General features: G+C 44.9%; 1 protein-coding gene across 1 annotated transcript; it reads right to left on the reverse strand.

Moving 5' to 3' along the window:
- Positions 1 to 5001: 5001 nt before the first annotated feature.
- On the reverse strand, positions 5002 to 11907 carry LRATD2 (LRAT domain containing 2). The gene is made up of 2 exons (XM_051611716.1): positions 11635 to 11907; positions 5002 to 11160 (listed from the first exon to the last, which is right to left on the reverse strand). The coding sequence occupies exon 2, from the start codon at positions 11153 to 11155 to the stop codon at positions 10259 to 10261; it is 897 nt and encodes a 298-aa protein (XP_051467676.1). The 5' UTR covers positions 11156 to 11160; positions 11635 to 11907; the 3' UTR covers positions 5002 to 10258.
- Positions 11908 to 24264: the final 12357 nt, after the last annotated feature.

The following is a 24264-nucleotide window of genomic DNA, read 5'->3' on the forward strand; positions in this document are numbered from 1 at the left end:
CGCCTCTCTTCAATGCATCTACATTAATGGACACAGCATGGAGATTACAGGAATTAGAGGTCTGCATGCAGTTGCAGGGCTATGATCTCACTGGGATCACAGAGATGTAGAGAAATAACTCACACAACTGGAAGGCTGCAATGGATGGATACAGGCTCTGTAGGAAGGACAGACACTGGGATAGCGAGGAGGTGAACTTGTTTAAACGAAAGCAGCAGGAATACATGGAGCTCTCCCTGGGGATGGGTGATAAGTCTGCAGAGAGCTTATGGGTCAGGGTTAGCAGGTAGACCCATGAGGACAATATTGTGGTGGGTGGCTGCTGCAAACTGTCTGACTGGAAAGAAGTAGATGAGAATGTCTTCAGAGGACAAGTGGAAGAAGTCTCATGATTGAAGGTCTGCTTGTCACGGGGGACCTGAACGTAGTGGCTCAGAGCAGCCAGCCAGGAGTGCAGAGACTTCATCATAGTCCGTGCTCCTCCAAGTGGAACTTACAGATTCACAGAATCACAGTTATCATGGTTGGGAAGGACCTCTAAGATCACCAAACGTCAACAACAACAACAAAAAAACACACACACCACTAGAGCATGCCCTGAAGTGCCACAGAGCTGCCTGAGGTTGTTGTGACTGAAATGCAGCACCCGGCTCTTGGTCTTGTGGAACCTCATACAATTGGCCTTGGCCCATCGATCCAGTCTATCCAGATCCCTTTGTAGAGCCCTCCTACCCTCAAGCAGATCAACACTCCCACCCAACTTGGTGTCATCTACAAGCTTACTGAGGGTGCACTCAATCCCCTCATCCAGATCATTGATAAAGATACTGAACAAAACTGGCCCCAAAACTGAGCCCTGAGGGACACCACTGCTGACCAGCTGCCAGCTAAATTTGACCACATTTACCACAACTCTCTGGGCCTGCCCATCCAGGCAGTTTTTTATCCCATGAAGAGTACACCTGTCTATGCCATTATTTGCCAGCTTCTGCAGGAGAATGTACATTAACAAGTTTCTACCTCAGGTGTGTTCTGAAATAAAAGGGCATTGCAAATACCCTTTTAAAGAACCTCCTCTTTAGTATCTGAGGTCACATATATTCTGGGAACAGCCACTGGGATGTGAGCTGGGATCCTGCTTGATGGATCTCCTTCCCTATAGCGCTGGCTGTGAAGTAAAGGCTGCTTTACTTCATGAACTTGGGGAAACTTTTGGGTGAGATAAACAATCCTGAACATGAAGATTCTGGAAACACTATGGCTAATAAATAAATAAAGAAGAAGGAGAAGAAAATATAAAGATTCAGAGTTTAGTAGCCCCAGTACTAGATGGCAGCTGAGTAGGGATTTTCAGGTATTGATTCAGTCACCCACGTCGTATTTTTGGCTTTTGTTTTTTTTCAGATCTAATATCAGACACCTGACAATTCAGACACTCTTGCATTCACATAGAACACAGCTGGCTGCCTCATACATCTTGTTCAAAGTCACCTAAGTCCATGTCAGAGCTAGCCGTTAAATGAAATGGTAGAATCCCACCTGTGGCTCTGAGCCTTAAAATCTGCTGTCTCTGTTATAAGAATTTGTCTCACTCTGTCACACCTGCAAGAAGTCTGTCAAGGACACACATAATCCACTCCTGCAGTCTTTTTCAAAAGCCGTGGTGCATCTATGTCTAGCTTACAGCCCCATTCAATTGCATGCACAGATTCATCCTCATTCTTATACTTGTTTGCAATGTCACTGGCTACAGACATAGGGATCAGAGGACATGTAGGAAACCTTCTTTCACATGCAGCCATAATTAACTCAAAAGGGTGTTTATACACCCATATGGACAATTGATACTTCTGTACTTCTGTACCATTGTTGCAGTTAGTAAGATAAGATTTGCTGGATCTCGTACTTATAAACAAGGAGGGACTAGAGGAGGACATGAAGGCATGGGGAAGCCTTGGCGGTAGTGATCATGAGCTGGTGGAGTTGAGAATCATGTGCAGTATGCACAGGGGATCAAGCATGATCTCAGCCCTGGACCCCTGGACTTCTGAAGGGCTAACTTCAGCCTCTTCAAGGAATTGCTTGGCAAAATCTCAAGGGATAGGGCAGTAGATGGAAGAGGGGCCCAAGAGAGCTGGTTAATATTCAAGCAGTTTTTCCTCCAAGCTGAAGAACGGAGTATTCCAAAGCATAAGGAATCAAGTAGAAAAGCCAGGAGACTTGCATGGTTGAGCAGGGAGCTACTGAATAAGCTCAACTGGAAGCAAGAAGTTTATAGAACATGGAAGAAAGGGCAGACCACTTGGGAGGAATATGAGAATGTCGTCAGAGTATGTAGGGATGCAACGAGGAAAGCTGAGGCCTCCTTAGAATTAAACCTGGCAAGGGAGGTCAAGGACAACAAGAAAGGTTTCTTCAGGTACACTGGAGGTAAAAGGAAGTCTACAGGGAACATGGGCCCTCTGATGAACGAAGTTGGTGCTCTAGTGACAGAGAATACAGAGAAGGTAGAGTTACTGAAGGCTTTCTTTGCCTCTCTCTTCACTGCTAAGGCTGACCCTCAGCAGTCCCACACCACCAAGGTCACAGAAGAAATCCAGCAAGACTTTGTTTCTGTTGAAGAGGATTGGGTTAGGGATCAGTCAAGTAAACTGAACACTCACAAATTCATGGGCCCTGATGGAATGCACCCATGGGTGCCGAGGGAGCTGGCAGAAGTCATTGCCAGGCTGCTCTCCATTGTCTTTGAAAAGTCCTGGAGAACAGAAGAGGTGCCTGAGGACTGGAGGAAAGCCAATATCACCCCAATCTTCAAAAAAGGCAAGAAGGAGGACCCAGGTTATTATAGGCCAGTCAACCTTACCTTCATCCCTGGAAAGGTGATGGAACAGGTTCTTCTTAGCACCATCTCAAATCACATTGAGGAGAGGAAGGATATCAGGAGCAGTCAGCATGGATTCACCACCAAGTGGAAGTCATGCTTGACCAATCTGATAGCCTCTTATGATGGTATAACAGATGGATAGATGAGGGGAGGGTAGTTGACGTGGTCTGCCTCAACCTCAGCAAGACTTTAGACACTGTCTCCCTTGGCATCCTTACAACCAAACTTGAGAAGTGTGGATTGGACAATTGGGTAGTGAGATAGATTGGGAACTGGCTGAAGGACAGAGCCCAGAGAGTCATGGTCAGTGGGGCTGAGTCCAGCTGGAGGCCTGTGACTAGGGGTGTCCTGCAGGGGTCAGCACTTGGTCCAGTCCCGTTCAATATATTCATCAATGACCTGGATGAAGGGATAAGAGTGTACCGTTAGCAAGTTCACTGATCATACAAAACTGGGAGGAGTGGCTGACACACCAGAAGGCTGTGATGCCATCCAGTGTGACCTGAACAGGCTGGAGAGCTGGGCAGGGAGAAGCCTAATGGAGTTTGTCCAGCAGGTCAAGGGAGGTTCTCCTCCTCCTCTACTCTGCCTTAGTGAGGCCTCATCTGGAGTATTGTGTGCAGTTCTGTGCTCCCCAGTTCAAGAAAGACAAAGAACTACTGGAGTCCAGCACAGGGCCACTAATATGATTAAGGAACTGGAGCATCTGCTCTATGAGGAAAGACTGAAAGAGCTGGGGCTATTTAGCTTACAGAAAAGGAGGATGAGGGGGGAATCTCATTTTAAACTGAAAGAAGAGAGATTTAGGTTAGAGATCAGGAAGAAATTCTTCAGTGTGAGGGTAGTGAGACACTGGAACAGGCTGTCCAGAGAAGTTGTGGAAGCTCCATCCCTGGAGGTGTTCAAGGCCAGGTTGGATGCGGCTCTGAGCAGCCTGGTCTAGTGGGAGGTGACCCTGCCCATGCAGGGGAGTTAGAACTCCATGAACTTTAAGGTCCCTTCCAACTCTAACCATTCTCTGATTCAATGATCTCATCAATGCTTATAAATATCTGAACGGTGGGTGTCAGGAGGATGGAGCCAGTGGTATCCAGTGACAGAACATGGGGTAATGGTCATAAACTGGTAACAGAAGATTTAAACTGAATGAGAAAATACTTCTTTACCCTGAGGGCAACAGAGCACTGGAACAAGCCACCCAGGGAGGCTGTTAAGTCTCCATCACTGAAGACATTCAGAACCTGCCTTGGTGTGTTCCTGTGTAATCTGCTCCCAGGGATCCTGCTCTAGCAAGGACGTTTGACTAAATGATCTCCAGAGATCTCTTCCAACCCCTACCATTCTGTGATTCTGAGACAGCTGCAACCCATAGAAGAGCTAAGATCTCCACCAGGTCTTTCAGCAGAAGTTTTATCTTGTTACTGCTTTGTGTGAGATTCAAATAGCTCTTTCTGGTCAGGATCTCAGGGAGAAGCACACTTTGTTTATTGTATCACCATTTTTGTCATTCTTGATCTGCACACAGTGGAATGCTTGGACAAATTAAGAACAATTACCCTATGGATATAGTATCTTACTACAATGAGTGACCCTCATAACCTCCAGTAAGGAATGTCCCTGTGTCTGCTGCAGGTAGAACATAGGTCCCATGCCATCTCTGGAGCTCTCCACAAGACAAAGTAACACACAAACTGCACAATTGTACAGATTTTCCAAAAACTCTTTGCGAGTTCTGATGTTGTTTCATTTCTCCCTCTTGCAGACACTACATCTGTTCCTTTAGCAGTTGCTGGCAGACAAGAGAAGCCCAGGTGCCAACTGATAGTATGGGATCTTCTGCGGAATTCATTTTCCACTTTCAAAATTAAATTATGGGGCAGATCCTCATCAGATTTAATACTGCTGTTGCTTATTAAGCAGCTCAGGGTTTGGCCTTATATAAAGATTGTTTTTGCTCTCTCTTAGGAGCAAGAAAACAACCAAAGAGTTAGATTTCGATCTGATATGAAGTCACTGAAAATATTGTTTTGTGTCTGATGCATCCATCATAAGAAATCCTAAGTTTTCCAAAAAGCTGGGGAAAAACACACAACTAAAAAAAACAAAGGAAAGAAAGGTTGTAAAAGATACTATAAATCTTTTATTTCTTTTTAGTTACTATGCAATGCCCTTCATTTTGAAGGAAATGGTACAATCAATGATCTGTACTTCTTTCTCAGGAAAAGAAGTTATTTGCACTAACAATTAAGCATTTACTGACAAAAGACAGCTTACAGAAAACGCTCATGGTGGAAAAAATCATATTTTGTGATTATATTTGTTATTGTGGATGATTCCATGAAGTGGTACAATGTCAGGAATTTCAAGTGTGCATTTAAAGAAAGCTTTAATTCAGTATTAATGCAAAAGAACCATCGAAACCACCGGTGTTTGAACTCATTCTCATTTCTTCGTATTCACAGTTTTTAAAAGAAATTTAATCTGAAAATCTAAGCCCATTATACAATACACCTGGCCTTATCACTGCACATTGCTTTATCAGAGTAGTCAACACATACTCAATTAACAGTAGATTTCTTACCAATAGAAACTGCTGTTGAAAAAAAAAATACATTCCTACCTCTACTTAGTTACTAGTCTCTGATCTGTTATATAAAATTAAAATTTTGCTTTCAAAAAGTTTGTTCCTACATGGCTGCTAAAATTATAGTTGGTGCTGTTGTCAGAAAAGCACAGGTGTGAAACCACTCCACAACACACTTCACACACCCAAGGACAGACCTTTGGAAAAGCTTAACCAAAAGAGAAGAGAAGAAAACCACCATTGCATCCAAAATCTGAAATAGATGCACCACATAGTATTACCTGTTTTAGTACTGAGAGTGGAATATTCAATTTAAATGAGCAAAACTTCAGAAGTTTGCCTAGGATTTCATTTATACAAAACAACTGAAAGTTTACTTCCATAGTCTAGGGTCCTTCAGTCTGAAGAATACATTTTTCCAACTAGAAAATATAGATTATGAATTAGTTCTGGGGTCTTTTCCCCGTCTACCCCACAACTGCCTACTGTGTTGGCCAGGTGAGCTATAGAGAGTTGCTGTAATCAATACTTTGCATTTACACAGAATTGGGGATAACTTGAAATAGTCTTCAGCTTATGATCTTGTTCACGGCCATGGAAGGTGAAAGTATAAATTTTATTTATAAATTAATCAAGGGATGGATGTAGGTTTTAGTATAAAGCCTTTTGCAAGACATTATCTGCATCAAATACACCAATACTCCAGAGAAATAAGACTGCTCATCTACATTTCCTGTCTGGAGGTGCATTTACAGATCTGGGGCTCAGTCTTGCCAGCCTTAACACATACATAACGATATTCACAGCAGCCATCCTATCAGTGGTGCTAGGTATGCCCAAATGAGTAAATTCATATAGATGATTAAGTGTTTGCACAATCAAAGGGCTTTTAAAACATACTATATTAACTTCATATATTAAAAATGCAAGGCAAAGTTCAAGCATGACAAGACAGACAAAGATACCAGAGAACAGTCTGCAGCACAATCATCAGCTTAATTTACAAGTGCTATGTAACACACATCTCTTGCCAAATCAGCACAGCTCCTGGATTTCCAGGGGGAAACTGAGGCCAAAATTTGGGCTGGATGCCACAAGCCTTGTTTGGACAAGAGGCCTTTTGAGAAACAGCTTTCACAGCACTACTTGTTCTCTCCCAGTGATTATGCAACGTCAGATCGTCAACACTCCCACCAGACACCTCAGATTGAAATTCCAGGCCCTTATTCACAAAGAAATGTAAATATACAGTTAACTTCAAGCACATGAATAGTCTTAGTGATTTTCAAGCAGCTCAAGGTAGAGTCTACTCACAACCTCAAACTTCAGTGTAGGCTCAGGACCTTTGCTGAACCATAAGTCCTACAGAAGGATTACACCTGAATTTCCATTATGTTGAAGATGCAGAGAAGAACACTTTCATCTATTCTTTCCCCCTCTCTTTTGTGATCTATACAAAAGCCTTGAAGTAGACACACAAAAAAGTCTGTTTTCCTGGGAGATCTTTTTCTTTAAAATCAAGTTCTGGAAATCCCAGCCTAGTCTGCAGACAGTAACTGAGTAAAGTACAGCAAAGACAAGAAACTAAGCAGTTGTGGTGTGCTTCTACAGCAACTCCTTTTCTCACATCCATCTCATTACAGGTCCATGGCTTTAAAACCAGACTGCGCAGAAAAGTTTGCAGTGGTGTTTAGTAGCACCTATTAAATAACACTGCCTAATCAACAAGTAGGGAAAAAGGACCCACCTGTTAAAAGATTCAACAGTTGCACCTTTATCTGCTGGAATACGAAAGCCCTGTATGGAGGTAGCCCTCTTCCAGACTAAATAAAAAAATTTCAGGCTTCCCCTCCTCTTCTACTTTTACACATAAAGGAATGCCAGGAGACAGAATAAATCCACAAACATAGCTTGCAGAGAAATTTAAATATTCCAAATATCTGTTTTACAGCCTGAACACCTGTATCCCAGGTGTCAGAGGAGCATATAGGTTTCTAGCACAGCAGAATGCATGCCAGACTCTGCTTTGCTGTGAGGCAAGCTCCCCCCTTCTCTCTCCATCCTAGCAAGGCAGTGCAAGCCCTGGGATTCTTTGCTAAGGCCCTGTGCCTGTGTGGGAATTTATCCTAAAAGGCATGACCGGTACAGAGAAGCACCAAGATCAGCACAAGATATGGTTTTAGTTGGTCAAAGAAGCTTTGCTCTCCATTCTCAAGCAGACTTGGTCCTTTTTTTAAAATTAAGCAAAAGGTGGAAAAAAAAACACCAAAAAAACCCAAAAAACAAAGCCAGACTATGCAGGGTATCTCAAAAGGAGAGAAATGGCTAAGTGTCATAGTTCTGATATTTCAGACACAAGGGAAAAATATTTTCTCAACTAGTTTACTGTTTAGTACCCTGTAGATACATAATATATGACATTGATAGCATTTTCTATACTTTTATGACCTAGAATATACTTTAGATCACTAATGAAAAATAAACCCATTCAGAGGACTGGAAAATAATGTGCATAACAACTTACTTTGAAATGCAAGGTTATGAAGGGATTTTTTTTTAACTTTCAAAAATATCTGTAAGAAAATATTATTTTACATACCTATATTACACAGTGAAATAAACTTTGTTATGTACAAGGTTTCAGAATGAAAGAAACCACATTTATTCATTGTCTAAATAATCGCAGTTCTTTCCTATCAGTGAGTACAACAGAGAAACTCTCTTTCACTCTTTGTTGGACTATTTCAGTGATCATTTCAGCTTTAATAGTTACCAGTAGCTGTATAAAACCTGTGTGCAGACATCCACATATTAACCCTATCACAGTTATATAGTTATGCTCTCAAAGTTGCACATCTGCTTGACAAACACAGTAACTTGAGTATAATTCAACTGCATATTGGAGAAAAAGAAATGACTTAGTGCAGACACCTGAGCTATAGCATTCTAAGGGAGCTTGGTGTTTAACTCTGCTTTGGATTTGGGTATCTCACAACCCAAAATAAGGGCATGGGAGTTATTAAAGAAACTGCATATGGTGTATTTGCATAACTCAAAGTTATTTCTCCTCCCTGAAATGAGGATGAAGTAGTCTTCACAGCCTTCTAGCTTGTGGATTTTAGGCAGAAAATACCACAGTCTGTTTGGATCATATTGGCAAAGCTGCGTTATATGGTCTTAACTAACCAAAAGCTGGTATCCACCTATTCTTAAATGACAAACTTTGCTCTGGTCTCAGGGGCAGAAAGGACACAAAGTGCTTTGCTACTTGTTACAACTGCAAACAACTGCAGGAAGACAATATTAACTATGCTTCAAGTTTACATCACACTGTTAGTTTCTATTATTTAAATGAACTCAAGCTTATCTTGAAATTTACCTCAACGCTATTGTGCTTTAAGAGAAAGAAATCTGCAACTGCCTCCAAATCAGTGTTTGCTCACACACTTCAGATCCCAAGACAAAGATCTGACAGTGCTGCCTGTGTGGGAGAGCAGTTCAACAGTTGAAAACAAGTTCAGGGAATATTCAAGCCAGGCAGAAGGACACTCCCCCTCCCCTCGTGTTTAATGAGGGACTCGTGCAACAACTTCAGAGGCATGCCCTCCCCTTTTCTCCAATGCTATAGCTCAGCTGCATATCATAAAAATTAGCAAAAAAGGAAATATAAAATCCCTAATGAAGAGGAAATGGCTTTGCTATAAAGAAGGAAAAAAGGAACACCCAAAACCCCCTGCCTACAATGCCTTCCAGCATGTGCTCCCTCCCATCATTTCCCATCACAGCTGTGTTTACTGTGGTGCAGAACCTGTGACATGCTCACAGCCAGAAGCACCATGCCAAGAGGCCACCCTCTCAAGGGACAGTTTACTCGAGACATAGGCTTGCACATGAGCAGCCTGCTTCTTGTTGCCTTGTGTATCACAGATGTAATCAGGAGTTCTGCCCTTTGCTTTAGGGGAAGCCAGGAAGCCCATAACGAGCAACAGCAGAGCTCTGCCTGTAAGTCCCAGCACACACCAACACGCAGACTCCTTACTCAGGGTTGCAAACTTCCTCCTCCCCTGGGACTGGTCAGCAACAAATACATTTCTGTCCTCAAAGACACCCACTGATTGCAAAGGAGGAGCACCCCCAGCCCATCTGCAAGTTTCTATCAATTAAGAAGGCACCAGGCACATCAAACTAATTTCATTAATATTAGTGCAGATTTCTCACTTGTACCTTCTGGGGGGGCTGGCTACCAAGGCAGCCAGGCAAGCAAGCAGCTTGTTGCAGTACCAACAAGAGCCACAACTGAAGAGAAACAGTGGAAGAGAAGGGAAAACAATATCCTCACTCTTCCCAGCTACCAATCTAATCATGCACTCAAAGCTACATGGCCATGTCCTTAAAGTTGTTGGCTCCTTAATAGTATTAAATACTCTTAACTTCTGCTGATAAGTAGATGTCAAAGGCATTTAGCATCTTGTAGGGTCAGGCCTACTGCAGATGGTTGAGGGAAAGGCTACACATGAAGAAGGCAGAAAGGAATGGAAAGAGGTGGGAGTGGAGAGGGGTGGAATTGCCCTGAGTTTTATCCTCTACAAATAAGTCAGTGGTTTTTATCAAGCACTGAAGGAGTTAAGCACTAAAGCACAGACACTTAATCAGCTTTCCCCCTTCCTTTCACATGTGATTGGAATGAAGCTGCACTGAAGCAGCCCAAAGGGCTTATAACAGCTCAATTTCGCAGCCTTCAGTCTTAATCCCCATCACCCAGGCTAAGTGGCATGGTTGTGCTGAGGCTGCTACTCCACAGCAGTCCGAGCACCTGGATGATGATGGTCTTCCTCCTCTTCTTCCTCCTCCTCTGCAGCCTGCAGGTGGCTGGAGAGCTCCTGGATCACGGCAGCTCTACCAATCTGGTCATTTCTCCTCTTCTCCATGATCAGATCCTCCAAGCTCTGGAACTCCAGCGTGTGGCTGCGCTTGTCGCCCAGCCGGATCTGCAGTCGGTAGGGCTGCTTGCCTATGCGCAGCTCCCCGCCAATTTTAAACTCCCGCTTGCCGTACCGGCACCAGGCAGCGAAACACTCCGAGTTTCTCCAGCTCAAGTCCCGGTCCTTGCAACCCACCTGCTCCAGGGCGTTGCGCACCACCACGGCCGGGCTGAGGGGTTTGTAGCGGTACAGCTGGTTGGCAATGCGGCCCCGTCTGCCCTGGCTGGCATCAGTGAGGAAGCTGTTCACCACCTCCAGCCTATGCAGGTGCACAACTTGAAAATCCCCAACATAGACCACCCAGTGTGGATACTGGGCCTGGCACACAAACTCCACTAGGTCACCTGGTTTGCACCTATTCAGCAAGTTCTCCGGGGTGTAGGTGCTCAGATGCCCCCCACCTCCTTCATCACCCTCCTCTGGCAGCGTGTCTTCCTCAGAAAAGCTCTTCTGGTAAATACACTCATCCCGGTAATAAACTGAGCACTCCACTTCATGAAGCTGGGGATCGTAGGGCTGCAGGGCAGGGTGCTCACCCCCCAGGTCATGCACTGAATCCTGCTGCTGCTCCAGCTCATCATCATCATTCGAAAAGATGTAGGAGACCCCGATCCTGGGCCCATCATCTCTGTCCATACCTGTCGGGTCGGCCGTGGGAACTTCCTTGTAGTTCAGATGGGTCAGCTTTTCCACCTGGTTCCCCATGCCCGCTGCAACGACAGACACACAGCAGGGCCATGAAGGCAGGCACGGGGAGAGCAGCTTCCAGAGAAGCAGGGCACGGTTTCCCCCCAAGGCAAGATCCCCACCTCTCGCCACTGCTGCGGGAGTCCCCGGGGGGGGCTACAAGAGCTGCTCGGAAAGGGGCAGCGGTGGCCGCAGGGGGGGAGCAGATCCCACTACCCACACGGAGCAAGGTGAGGCGGTACCACCACCTGCTCGGCGGCACCGAGGTGGAGAAGGAAGGCGCAGAAGGCTCCGGAGAGGGGACAGGCACCGAGCCACCTGTTAGAGGAGGGCTGCAAACGCCGGGGGAGGGCGGGAGGTCCACGCTGGGGACGGCTGAGTTGGGAGCCCGGAGAGCCGCACAGGCGCTCACCTGCCCGCCGAGCCGGGCTGCCGGCCAGGTGCGCCTACTCCTCCCCCCAGCTCCCTCCCCCGGTACCGGGCGGCTGCAAACTTACCCGGCGGGGAACGCTGCGCGGCGGCGGGAGCGGCTCAGGGCGAGCGGGGGGTGGGCGCGTAGCGCGGCTGGATCATGGCCCCGGCGCGGCTCCGCGCTCCGCGCAGCAGCAGCGCCCGTGCGCCGCGCTGCCGGCTCCGAGCAACAAGCGCCGGGGAGGAACGGCCAAGGGGAGGGAGGCTGGATCCGGCTGCGGACGCCCCGGCGAGGGCTCAGCCCCCAGCATTTAAAGAGGCAGCTCTTTTTTTTTTTTCTTTTCTTTTTTTCCCTCCCTTTTTTTTTTTTTTTTTTTTCCCGCTCCACTTCTTCCCCTCTCCCTTTCCTCCTTGCCGCACCTTTTTCCCTTCTCCTTTCGCCTACACGCCAAGCGCTTTGCTCCGCGCCGAGGCGGGCTTGCAAGCGGAGGTCGGGCGGCTCGGCTCTCCGCGCCGCGGCTGCGAGGCTCTGCGCGGCAGCGGGCGTGCAAACACCCTCGCACACCAACTCGCCCGCACACGCGGCCCCTTTAAGGGAAAGGCGCCATGAGGGAGCCCAACCCGCCCGTTCGGTCAGGAGGGAGTAACTGGGAGCCGGAGTTTGCCCGGGACGGCAGCGAGAGGCGATGAAAAGCCTCGGTGCCCTGCACAGCCCTGCGGCTTTGGGGGGCGCGCAGCTCTCCGCGCAGCCCCGCTCCGCGCAGCCCCCTCGGGAGCGCCGAGAGGTGCCTCCTTGGGGCCGCAAACACCAACAGGGAAGTTGTAAAGCGAACAAAATCGAAGAGCCCGGCTCTTCTGGACTGACTTAGTGCCTTCGATTTCTCCACGAGCGCAGCGTGTAATTAGTGTTATTAATTTATTTTCTTCCTGACTCCAAGAGATCACTCTTTTTCAATATAGAAGATGATTATTCTTCCCCCCTGGAAAGGCTTTGTAAGAACTGGTGGGAATATTTTTCTGTGTGTTGGAGAACGCAAAACAATATTCTGCTTTTTCATTAATGCTTAGTTAGTCTAGTAGGTGGGTTTATTATTCGTGCTATTTCAACACACACTGGTAAATCCATGCTGTTAAAATAGGCGACAGGGATAATTTATGGGAGCTACAAGTAATGCCTTTAATTTTGTCTCATGTAGTCCTTCTGTCCTGTTGTCTTGTAATTTATAAGCCCAACTGTACACGACTATTTTGAGGATTCACTGAACAGCGGCGAACGAGGGAACAAATACTGTGTTACCAGGGTTCTGGGCGCTGCCCGCAGACTCAGAGGATACCGTTTCCTTCAGATTATACGCCTCTGCGGTTTCAAAGACAAACCTGCCCTTTGGGGTGGGGAGAGGACCTGCCGCTGGGGCTGAGGAGCCGCGGGCTCTGCTCTGCTCCGAGTGATGGGAGAGTTGCCAGCAATGGCAGCAGGGGACAGGCAGCTGGATCAGAAACCTTTTTGCTTTTAATTCACCTGGTGGCTTTGTCTTCGGGGGCGTTTCGGAGAGTGGAAAAGCACATCAGGGGTGTGCTTTTGGAATTAATCTCCCAAACACCTACCCCCTTCCAATACACGCGCACTGGGGTTTGCAGCCGGGTGTGGTTTCAAACAACGCACACACGTTTCTTTCATGTTCAGCCAAACTAGATGTACTTCAGCTGCAGGATTGGACCAAGGCTAGCTGAGCAAACCTCCAAAATGTGTTTAATGGGGATGCCATTTCTCATCACTGCCTGTTTCACGCTATGGTTCCTCTCTATAGCTGCTGTTGGACAAAAGAGGGCCCTGCTTCAGAGTCAGAGCTTTGTGAATTGTTTTGCTAATTAAGGATGGGCTTGTGTAAAGAAGAGAGTATCCTAAAAGGAGGAGCTAGACTGAACATATAAGTGGCTTTTTCACGTTCTCCCATTCATATTGGGAGCTGGGTTTCATCACCATACTTTACTGTCTTTGGAGCAGTTTTATTTCTTGGCTAAAATGGTTTGGCAGCCCTGTGTTGAAGCCCAAGTTTCCTTTTGAAGCTTCTGCAATGTATGGGAAGTTGTGTCTGCAGGCATAGTTCAGAACAGCCCTGAGGAGCCACTTGTGTGTGTGCATGCACATCCACACATATTTGGAGCTCTTTATCTTGTTGTCTTATTTTTTCCTGTCTGCTTCAACTCACCCCAGTGCTTAGTCTTCTGCACCTAGTCAGCTGCTTTGATCTCTTTGATCTCTCTGAGTTTCCTTTCAATAACTGCTCCTCAGAATCCACATTCTCTGTTCAATCTGCTACTTTCTAGGATCAGAAACCATGGGTAAGTATTTTTGTGCCATAAAACACATACATAATGGCTGACTGCACCTGCAGATAAGACATTGGGTGGAAAATCCACAAAGGTCTTAAAGTGCCTAGATATCACCTGGGCTGGTGCCTAAAATTATGATGCTTAAAACTTTGGCGTGCTTAACCTCTAAGCCTCAAAGCAGCTAAGCTCCACAGACTCAAGGGGTAGGGTTGGTGGCAATGACATAATATCTTGATAACTATGCTTTCAAGGAGAGCATTGACCTCTTGCATAGCTTTTGAAAAAAATTACTTTGATGCTTATCTGCTAAAGATAATCCAGTCTGTGGATCTGGAGTGGAGGGAGGAATGATTGCCCGGTTGCAGAGCTTGGAAGGTAAACAGCAGACCAGAGTGGAAGACACACCTCTGACCTTGCTATTGGAGTCTCCTTGATTAGGTGACTCCTTAATCAGTGTGCTGGCATTTGTCATCCAAGTTTGAGATAGTCAGCTCTGTGTACATTTCACAGAGGGAATGCTATGGAGACTTGAGTTACAGCTGTTCATAAGCTGTTCTGATAGTCAACAGGCTTACCTGCACTGGTAAATACCGCACCTCCCTGGGGTCACTCTCAGGTCCCACTCACTTGCTCGTCCAGATTGTGTATCTGTTACATGTAAATTCTCTTTTGGAGAGAAAACTCCACCCTAGACAAAACCCAGGTGTGGTTGTGGGGCTGGTTCACTCCGGGCATCTCACTGATCTGAGTCTCCACAAAGACTGCAAGGAAGCAAGGGTGACTCTACATGAGGTCTGTCTCTCTCTGCTCTGCACAGCCCTCCAACACTTTCCCAGTTGAGTTTGCACATCCACACGCTCTCAATCTAGTGCTGAGTGCAGCAACACATAACTGCAGTTTCAGTCATAAAAATACCATTCTAGTGGGTTCAACATGGCTTGTAGAACATTTGAGATGCCCGAGACTTTGATTGCCCATAACACACAATCAAACTGTGATTTCCCTTTTAAGGTCAAAAAACCCTCCACAATGCAAGGCTTTCTAGAAACCCAGAGCTGCTTGGCTATATAGTCCATTGATGTATACAAAACATAGAGAGGACTTTACTTACTGGCCTAAAGACTGTGGACCATCTATGGAGCAGCTGCATTTATTAGTCTGTTGGACTATGTAGCTGATATGATCCAGGGACCTCTGCAGCACTAGCTGTGGTTGCTTTAAACTTATGCTCTCTAGTTTTGGGAATGAAATTTCAAAATTACTTTCTTGCCCCAGTGCTGTATCATCTTGTTGCTCCAATGCCATTTTATCTTTAACCTTACACACATTTCACACCCAGAGACTAAAAAGGTGATGTTGATTTTAATTTGCAATCCTTGGATGTGAAATGCTGTGTTCCCATTGTTATTATTATATAAAAGATATCCAGTATAAGAATAAATAAGTCTCCTGGATATAGATTTGTATTTTTTCTTAGAGAGCAGTGCTTCTGAGTAAGACAAGGTTTAGTGTCAGGTTCTGCCAGCATGTTGTGTTTCACAGGTATGCAACCAGCTGATGGCTATGACACCCTTCAATTATTTAATAGCTTCCATTTCTTTTTTCAGTAGTTTTATGGGATCTGAGATAGACTATGCTCCATTTGGCATGTAAGGACTCTGCATCATAGACCTAGCAAGGCACCCGAGGAGTAAACCACTTGCTACTGAAGTTCATAGAAGTTTTTCCATGGAGTTCAGTAGAAATAAATTGTGCCCTTAATTGAGGGAGATGTGTGACCTGAGAGCTCCTTGATGGGTGTCCTTCCATGACAGCCATAGCTAAATCCACCAAGGAAATTTGGATTCAGAATCACAAAATTTCATTTGTTGCCTCTCTGTCATCCAGTGGAAACTTCATCCCTGAGTCAGGGACCAAGTTCTTGTAAGGCCAGGAATGCCACCTCAAATGAGATTCATCAAAGCTGGCATGCCTGAGGTAGCTGGTGAGGAGCAGTACATAGAATTAGTGTCCTGACAGTTGCTGGAAAACGGCACTTCCTTTCACTCACGTTACACAGCCTAATACTCTCCTAAGGTTAAGTGCTTTAATGAGGTTGGCTGTTTCTTACACACAAGAGGAAATGGTGCCACATCAGTTAATAAAAAGCATTAATATTTCAGATTGCTTCCTTGGGGTATGAAAGACCAAGGTTGAAGTCTCTCATCTCACTGAAGGAACTTGAACCAGTATCTCCCAGGAGTGCACTGAAAGCCACCAGACTGTAGGCTATTTTTGAGCAAGTCGTGCTCTCTCTGTCCCACTGAAGCTGTTCAGCTTTGTGTGGGCTCATTAAATACCCATTCAGTCAGTCAGGGGAAAAAAAAAGAAGAGAGTGACAGCAGCTCTTAGATCAGAAGCAGCAAAGGTATGAGAGTGCTTTGAGGTCCTTTCTAATGAATATTCAGATGTCTCACAAACATGCAACATCTCAATCAGGGGTCATTCAAACAGACCCAGCAGAAAGATCTGAAAGTTTTGCTTTTAGGACATGCTTGTGGGAGGGTTTTGTTCCTGTCTTCTCAGGAAGACATTAGGCCTCTGGGTCTCACTTATCCTGCATGACTGGTGTAACGGAGATACCATTAGATAGCAGCTCCTCTTGGTTTCTGTTGTGTTAGAGCCATCCTGATACCTCTGTTGAACCAAGACTAAGGATGTGACCCAGGCAGGGGCACAATTAATTTGTGACTTGTGTTCAGGCTTATGTGTAAAATAAGCATGGAGCTGTCACTACTCACTGGCTCTGCTTATGTCTCCAGGAGAAACATTGGAAATTCAGATAACCAGAAAATGTATGCACCTCAAAATGTTGACAGGTATCATGAGACTCTTGGTATTTTTAAAACTTGAGATTCATTATATTTGACACAACATGAGAGATATAATGATCCTCTAGTGTCAGGAAGATTTTATCTGCATTTAGCCTGTAAACCTTTGATGACAACAAGAAGAGATGCTTCTGAACATATGTATAATATTTTGTATTCCATGTAGTGTATCACGGCCCACCATATATTCAAGACCTGAAAGTGAGGGAGCTGCAGATCAGAGGGAGACATGCATCCCAAGAATGGAGAGAGTTAATTGTAACTGCCATGCTTATCACACCAGCAATCTCTGTTTTTTCCAAAACTTATTGCTTTCAGCATTGTTGTTTGTGACTAAATGTGATCTGTGGCAAAATAAATTGCTGAGATTGCTAAAGCCACAGAGTTTTGACAGGGGCATCCAAGCTGTATCTTGGAAGAAACTCTTCCACTGGGAGATTCTAACTGGTGCATTCCAGCAAATGACAATGAAGTAATTCATGTGTCAGTAGAGGCCTGGATTCTTAGGAATTGCTACCAAACAGACTTGAGCAGTAGACAAAGCTTAATTAAAATGCAGTCCTTTTTTTCCCAGAAAATAGCAACTATATTTCAAACATAACAAGGAAGGAGATAAAGCACATGCATCTTTCCAGCATGAGAACTACTAGTCCTTTGCATCTCACATCTCTCTCATGCTGAGCTTCTCCCCCAGATGCTCCTCCTTTAATGGGTCTTTTAGCACATCACTGGACTACAGCATGTCCTTTCGTATGCAGCCAGGAAAGGGTTGGACTGCTGCATTCAGTGGAGAAACTTATGATTGCTCCTGCGCACAATACCTAAGCAGAAACCATTAGTAAAGGGAAGGAGCCTTTTCTTTGGTCATTGCCATGCTGCTGACAAAACATATGAGGGTTAAAAGTAATGTGAGGTAAACACATCGCTCCTTCCAGCAAATCTATGATGTGACTACAGGTTACCTAGAGAAGCTATGAATTCCCCATCCCTGGAAGTGTTCAAGGCCAGGTTGGGTGAGGCTTTTAGAACCCTGGTTTCATGGGAGGTGTCCCTGCCCATGGCAGGGGGTTTGGAACTAGATGATCTTTAAGGTCGCTTCAAACCCAAACTATTCTATGATTCTATAACTGTGTGCTCATGCCTCCATTTTAAATGGAGAGGAACAGAGGAACTTCTGTGACACCCAGTGGTGTTTGTGCCAGAATACGAGGCTGATTGTGTCAGAACATGTGGTCATCCACAAAGTGGTAGCACACCTGGGGATCTGTGGGATCTGTCATCGGATGCTTGCTGATTTGACCCAGAAGTACTGGCCACAGCTGCTCTCCAAAACCATCTCTGCAGGTCTGTGGCAGGGTAGATGAGCATGAATCAGGCAGGTAATCCACCTTGTCGTTCACCCATTACATTGGGAAATAGGTTAATATTTTTCTTTCCCAGCCAGTGGAAAGGAACAGAAACACAAAGGCTCACACCACTTGCAAAGGTGATGTTCAGGGCTTTTCACTGGACCTGTTCCAAATCCAACAGAGCAGGACTCCTCCCCTCACTGGTCTCTATTGCTGAGGCTGCAGTGCCACAAGGGGAGCAGCTGTGGGGATTGTACACAGCCTCCTGCACTGTGGAAGACCTTGGGCTGACCTGGTCTGTGATGTGAGCTTGGAGACAGTGCACAGCTTGCTCTCCACAGGGGGCTCTCAAGAGCCTGGTGTCTTATTTCTCATCCCCCACAGCTCTCACCACAGGTGGATGCACAGAGCAAACGTGCATCTGCCCCAGGTATGTTAGGAGTATGCCTAAGGAATGGGGACTTGCTGATCAAGACAAGGAGGGAACAGGCAGCTGAAGGATGTGTTCTGGGGTGGAGGCATTGAGGCAGGGCTCGAGGAAGCAGGAGGTTGCATCAGTCTGAGGCAGCTTTGCAGGCCTCTCCCAGCAGACTGAGGCACTAGCAAAGCTGAGTCAGAGCAGTACAACACCCTTGAGAGCACTGAGGATGCTTTAGCAACAACTCTGGACTTCTAAAGAAATGAAATGGGGGGATCTATGCTTTCAGGCCTCTGCTGTCTATTTGTGAATAGAAGCTGCTCGTACCTCTTGCACTGAAGTGCTGCAAAGATAAATAAACCCATTAAGGTCCTGAGGTGCTCAGAGTGCCTGCTTAACAAGGCCCGTGGAGACAGAGGGGAAACGTACTAGGTAGCTGCTGGGTAGTTCCAGGCAGTAGGTGTGCCCAAAGCTGAATCAGCCTGCTGATGTCCATAGTTCTGAGGGGGGTCCTAGACTCCTTACCCAGGCCTGCCTCTGGAAGTGACATGCAGCAAACCACCTGCAGCATGCATACCAAGCACCTTCATTGGAGTTGATTTTCAGTTATCTGCAGACTTCCCTCTCCCTTAACTCACTAATGATGCTGCTGAGACCTCAGAGGCTGTAGGGGACCAGCCAAGCCTGGGCAGGCTGAAGTCAGTCCTGTGGATTCGTTCATTACTGCTGGCAACCAAGAACCACTTTCTACCGTGGTTAAACACATGCCCTGAGAAAACCTGCTCAGCTTTGTAGACAAATAGCAGGGGTGGTGGCTGTGTTAAACAATTGGTGCCTCTTTGCAGACAGCACATCAGCCTGAGGAAACACCACCGTGCTTCTTGTTTTAGAAAGCATCAGTATTATCCTTGCCTTCCACTAAGACCTTTCTGTTAGTGCCTGTGGGAGGAGGGTAAGGAGCAGATGGCTATTCCTTCAATCCTGTGAACTAGTTAGATGAAAATCCTATTCCTAGTAGAATCTACTGTCAAGGAAGAGTCTGGCCTGCTGCTGGGTTGGATTTATAAGGTGCTTTCTGGATAAAGATGTGTGTGCTCATAATAATGACTTTAAAGCGTGTGTAGAACTGTCAGCTGTATATATTTGTTGTTCTGGAGACAGATGTTCTCCTGCCTGGTTATGTGGGTTGATTCCAACTGGGGAAAGAGGACAGTGTGAGCAATGTGCTGTTCATTGCAATTTCATTCTTTTTTTTCTTTTCTTTTTTTTTTTTTCTTTTCTTTTTTTTTTTTTTTTTTCATTTCCTTTCTGTCGATCCCATCTTTCCTTCCCTGGGCTGTCTGCTAGGCAGGAGGCTGGCATAATCACATCAGCTGCTGCAGGGGCGCCCCTTGGCCATTCCACTTCATCCTCCATCTCCTGCTGTCAGAGCATAGGAAGGAGGCTCCAGGCAGAGCTCTGAACTCAGCAGCACTCAGAGCAGCTTGATGATGCTTTCCACCCTCACAGGTCATACCAGCTGCAGACTGGACTTCACACTCATGCTTACAAGCAGCATTTAATTTTAGGCAGTCCCTGTGTATGTGAAAATTGTCAGCTCCACACCAAATCCCTTTCTTGGTTCTTCCCATGCAGTATGGTGTTCTCTTGCTCTGAATTAAATGTTTTGTGATTCTACATGAAGGAGATAATAGCATGAGCAAAGCTGTGGATAAAGATAAATCATCTGTAGGAGAGAATATGAACACCATTTTTTTTGAAAGCAGCAAGGCCACCATGCCAAGGGACCAAAACTCTTACTGTAGTAAGTTTCTGCAACAATCAGCTTAAATCTCTACTGCCTCAAAGTGATTTCAATGCAAAACAATTTTGTAGTGTGGCTTTTTTTTATTATTATTCCAATAAGAATGAGCAATACAAAGACAGGCCTCTAAGGAAGATGCAGGTTCCCATTTTTTACCTGAAATGTCCTTCATTTGTTGTTATAAACTATATCAAATTCATATTTAAGTTGAGGGAAAGACTCTAACTGACTTGAAAGGGAGAGGAATGAAGTTGTGTGCATCATACTCTTCTAGAGATGCACTGATTAGTGCTGTAATTCTACTGGCTGTTCTCCCTTTTTAGCATTTACAGTCTACTGATTTTAAGAGTATCTAATCAGAAACAGGACAGTGTTATTTTGCTGGTATAGAGTAGAAGATCAGGCAAAACAGTTCCTACAGGTTCTGTCGTTTCTTCGTTCAAAGCTCTTACAATAAAATCCAGATGAAGGTAATATCTTCAGAATAAGATGTCATGAACTTTAATAACTTGGTTACAACAGGAAAAATGATTAATTAGTCTGATTTTGAATCCTCTAAAGAAGTACCTACACAACTGTGCCGCACAGAGCAGTTTTGTGTATAAATGAAACTCAGGAAGATTCACAAGTCTTATGAAATGTCACTCCTTTTCTCCCATTTCATTTGTTAATCCATTAAGAACTCTGAACAATTTTGGCCTTTTAGAGTCTCAGTTGCACTTTCTTTTATAAGCATAGAAGGGAAATGTTGCTATTTCTAGGTTTCCAGTGCAGACTAATTAAAGCCATGTAATAGTCATATTTCAAGCATGTCCTTCCAAGGCCAACTGCATCCTGGTCTGTATTAATAGGAGTGTAGCCAGCAGGTCTAGCAAAGTGATTTTTCCCCTCTTCAGCACTTACGAGAATGCATCTGGAGTGCTGCTTCAGTTTGGGGCTCCCCAGTGTGAGAAGGACAGTGACAGAGCCGACAGACACAAGTTGGAATCTGAAAAATTCAGTATTAAATAGTAAGATTTCTATTATTTTATTTTAATTTTTTTTTGTAAAGAGAGTGATCAAATAATGGAATAAGTTGCCCAGAGATGCTGTGTAAACTCCACTTTGGAACTGTTAAAGACTGGACTGGATACATCCTGGAGCAGCTTGATCTAAATAGACCTACTTTGCACAGAGGGTTGCATTAGATGACCTCTGCAGGTGTCTTTCAGCTCAAATTACGACTCTGATTCTCACAGGACACAGTAGATTTGCCTACTAGATCCAGTGAATCAAATTTGCAGCTTCTTTCAACTCCATCCTGGAGTTTGGTTCAGAAAGAAGGAGATAAAATCTGCTGCTCAGTTTGAGACTTTGTGAAGTGATATAACCCCTTGAGGCTCTCCTTGCCTGAATACTGAAGTTCTGATTTTCCTGGACTTCAAGGACAAACACTGTTCTGCCTGGAAATATCTCTGACTATGGATGCCTAAGAAAATAACTTTTCTTATCCTTGCAGATATACCAGGTCATCTGAACAGATGACAAACCACAAAACCCCTTCCCTGATTCTCACCCAGCTGTATGTTCTTCATAGGGACTGCATGTACACCCATCTGTGGTGAAAAGCACCCTCTTGGTTGCTTTGTGGTGGCACTAGGAGACCTTATGACTGCCCCATGATGGGACTGACAGACTTGGGCAGTGGTTGGACAAGGAGTTCATTAATTCCTTTCCCCATTCGAAATTCTGACATATTAGTACTAATGGGCTGAAGTCTGAAACTCAAGCTCAGCAGAGCCCTAAAATGGCAGCAGCATTAGGTCTTCTGAAAGATACACAGTACAAATCCCGAATAAATGCATACCATAAGGCCAGAGGTTGCCTCCATTCTTTAGTGATCTGAACAAGGCTGTGAGAAGGTGCTGCTTTTGTAAGCAAGGCTGTGAGAGCTTGGCTCTCAAGGAATATGGTCTCCGCTGTATTTAGTGCTTGTGAGGAAGGGCAACTGGGTAGCATATTCCATGCTGGAATGAAGTCACTGAATGCCATGCATTTCTGGGGCCCTCTAGCTTTCTTGAAGCTAGCCTTATTCATTCCACAAAAGAGGCTTTGAAAAGTTGATTGCTTAGGTTTCAACTTTTCCAAAAGGGTTTCTCTGTTAAAAGCTTATGGTTGAAAATACCAAAGCCTGTTGTTGCTAAGATTAAGGTATTTGTTTCTTAGAAATGGCTTATAAGCAGAGACCAGCATGTGGATTATTGCTCATTCTTTAGCCAAGTGGAACGAAGGTGCTTCAAGTAAATTGTGCTTCCAGTAGGATCAGTTTTGCATGTGATTTTAATAATGGCTTTGGGGAAGTGGGGGTCAGATCTAAATTTTTGTATTTGTAACTCAGATGGAGAAAAAAGAAAAAGCAGTACTTACCAGTAAACATATTGGGGTTTTAGGCTGTTTTAAATGCAGATAGCAAAAAAGCTGTTGTATTTCAGTAAAAAATTAGGGTGTGATTTGGTTTTGCATACTAATGAAAAAATGCCCCTTGATCAGATGTATGGGTTTTGCTTTTCTCAAACAGGATTTTTTTCTCTCTTTGTTTCTGTTGTTTTTTTTTCCCCCAAGGTTAATGTCATAAGCAAAAGAAAATCTGACTAATTAACTCAGCCTTGAGAAGACTGTAAATACCTGTCAGGAAACAGAAGATTTTTTGCTGGTTTAGACAATGACCTTAACTGTCACCTGGAAAGATCATTTTTGTAGTTCGTGAATGCAGTCAGTAACCATGCTGCAGTGCTTCTGACCTTCTTATGAAATGCACATCACAGATTGTGTCTAATTGTACATGGTGGTTTTATGATATCTGTAGCTACTGAGCCAAGACTCAGATGTCAGATATCAGCATTCTTGCTATAGTTAAATGCTTCTGCCATGTAATAGGGTCTGTTTATCTCTCCTCCAGCTTCCAAATTGCTGTCTCTTGGGTCAGTGCCCTAAGTTCATTTTTCATAAATTCCTGACCAAAGTTATTAGCTCTCTCCTTAAAAAAAACAGGATGAATTAGTGCTGCATTATCCTCTGTTCTAGGAAGCATGGCCCCAGCTTTTATCATCATCACTGGGCTGACTTGTGTTACATTTCAGTAGGAGGATATTGGTGGAGTTACTTGAGTAGGAGGTATCCAGCCCTTTCCTTAAATGAAGAGAGGAGTCTTCTGCTGATGTTCGCAGAGGTTGTGGGATTGCATTGTTTCTTTGGAAACCTGGCAGAAGGTAGAACCATCACTGTGGAGAACAGATCCATCCTCATTTCCCCAGCCTCAAATACTTGTCCCTGGCTTGAGCTCAAGGTGTACTTACAAACAAAAAGTGCAATAAATAATGGATATTCATGTTCCCAAATGTTCAAGGGTGTAGTGCTGATGCCTCAGGCAGTGTTACCACTAGCACACCAACTTTAGCACTCTCCAGCAGTCCTACCAGTGCCTACCAGATTCCAAACACCACAATCTGTTTCTGTAGAGCAAAAGGGTTCTTGTGGTACCAGTGCCTGGCTGGAGCCTACAGAAGTGGCCTCTACCTATCCCTCTCCCCTCTGACTTTCTCAGATTATGCATGATGCCAAAAAATAGCAATATTTTTCACGGTGTTTCCACCAGCAACACCAGAATATGATATTGCTGAGAGCAATTGCATGGCACTGTGTCCCATGTCTGTTTTTTCACACAGTCGCCCCTGCCTACAGCCACTTTCTGCCTTTGGCATATATGGCGTCAACTGCCAGGGAAAGAACTAAAGTGCTGGGCTTCTCACTGTGCTTTGTCTTCATGCAGCTCTGTACTGCTCCCAGTTTCCAGTTTTGTAACAGTTTTTGCAGTATGTTGTTCCTGTCTTAGGCATTTGGTACTGGTAGTAAAATGTGGGTTGTTCTCAGTGCTTAGCATCAGCTCTTACATATGGAAGTGA

This window comes from Apus apus, chromosome 2, assembly GCF_020740795.1.
Source record: "Apus apus isolate bApuApu2 chromosome 2, bApuApu2.pri.cur, whole genome shotgun sequence".
In the NCBI taxonomy this organism is placed as follows: Eukaryota; Metazoa; Chordata; class Aves; order Apodiformes; family Apodidae; genus Apus; species Apus apus.

Excerpts from the sequence above, each read along its gene's own strand:
- LRATD2 (XM_051611716.1), bottom strand. The coding sequence starts at position 11,155 with ATGGGGAACCAGGTGGAAAAGCTGACCCATCTGAACTACAAGGAAGTT.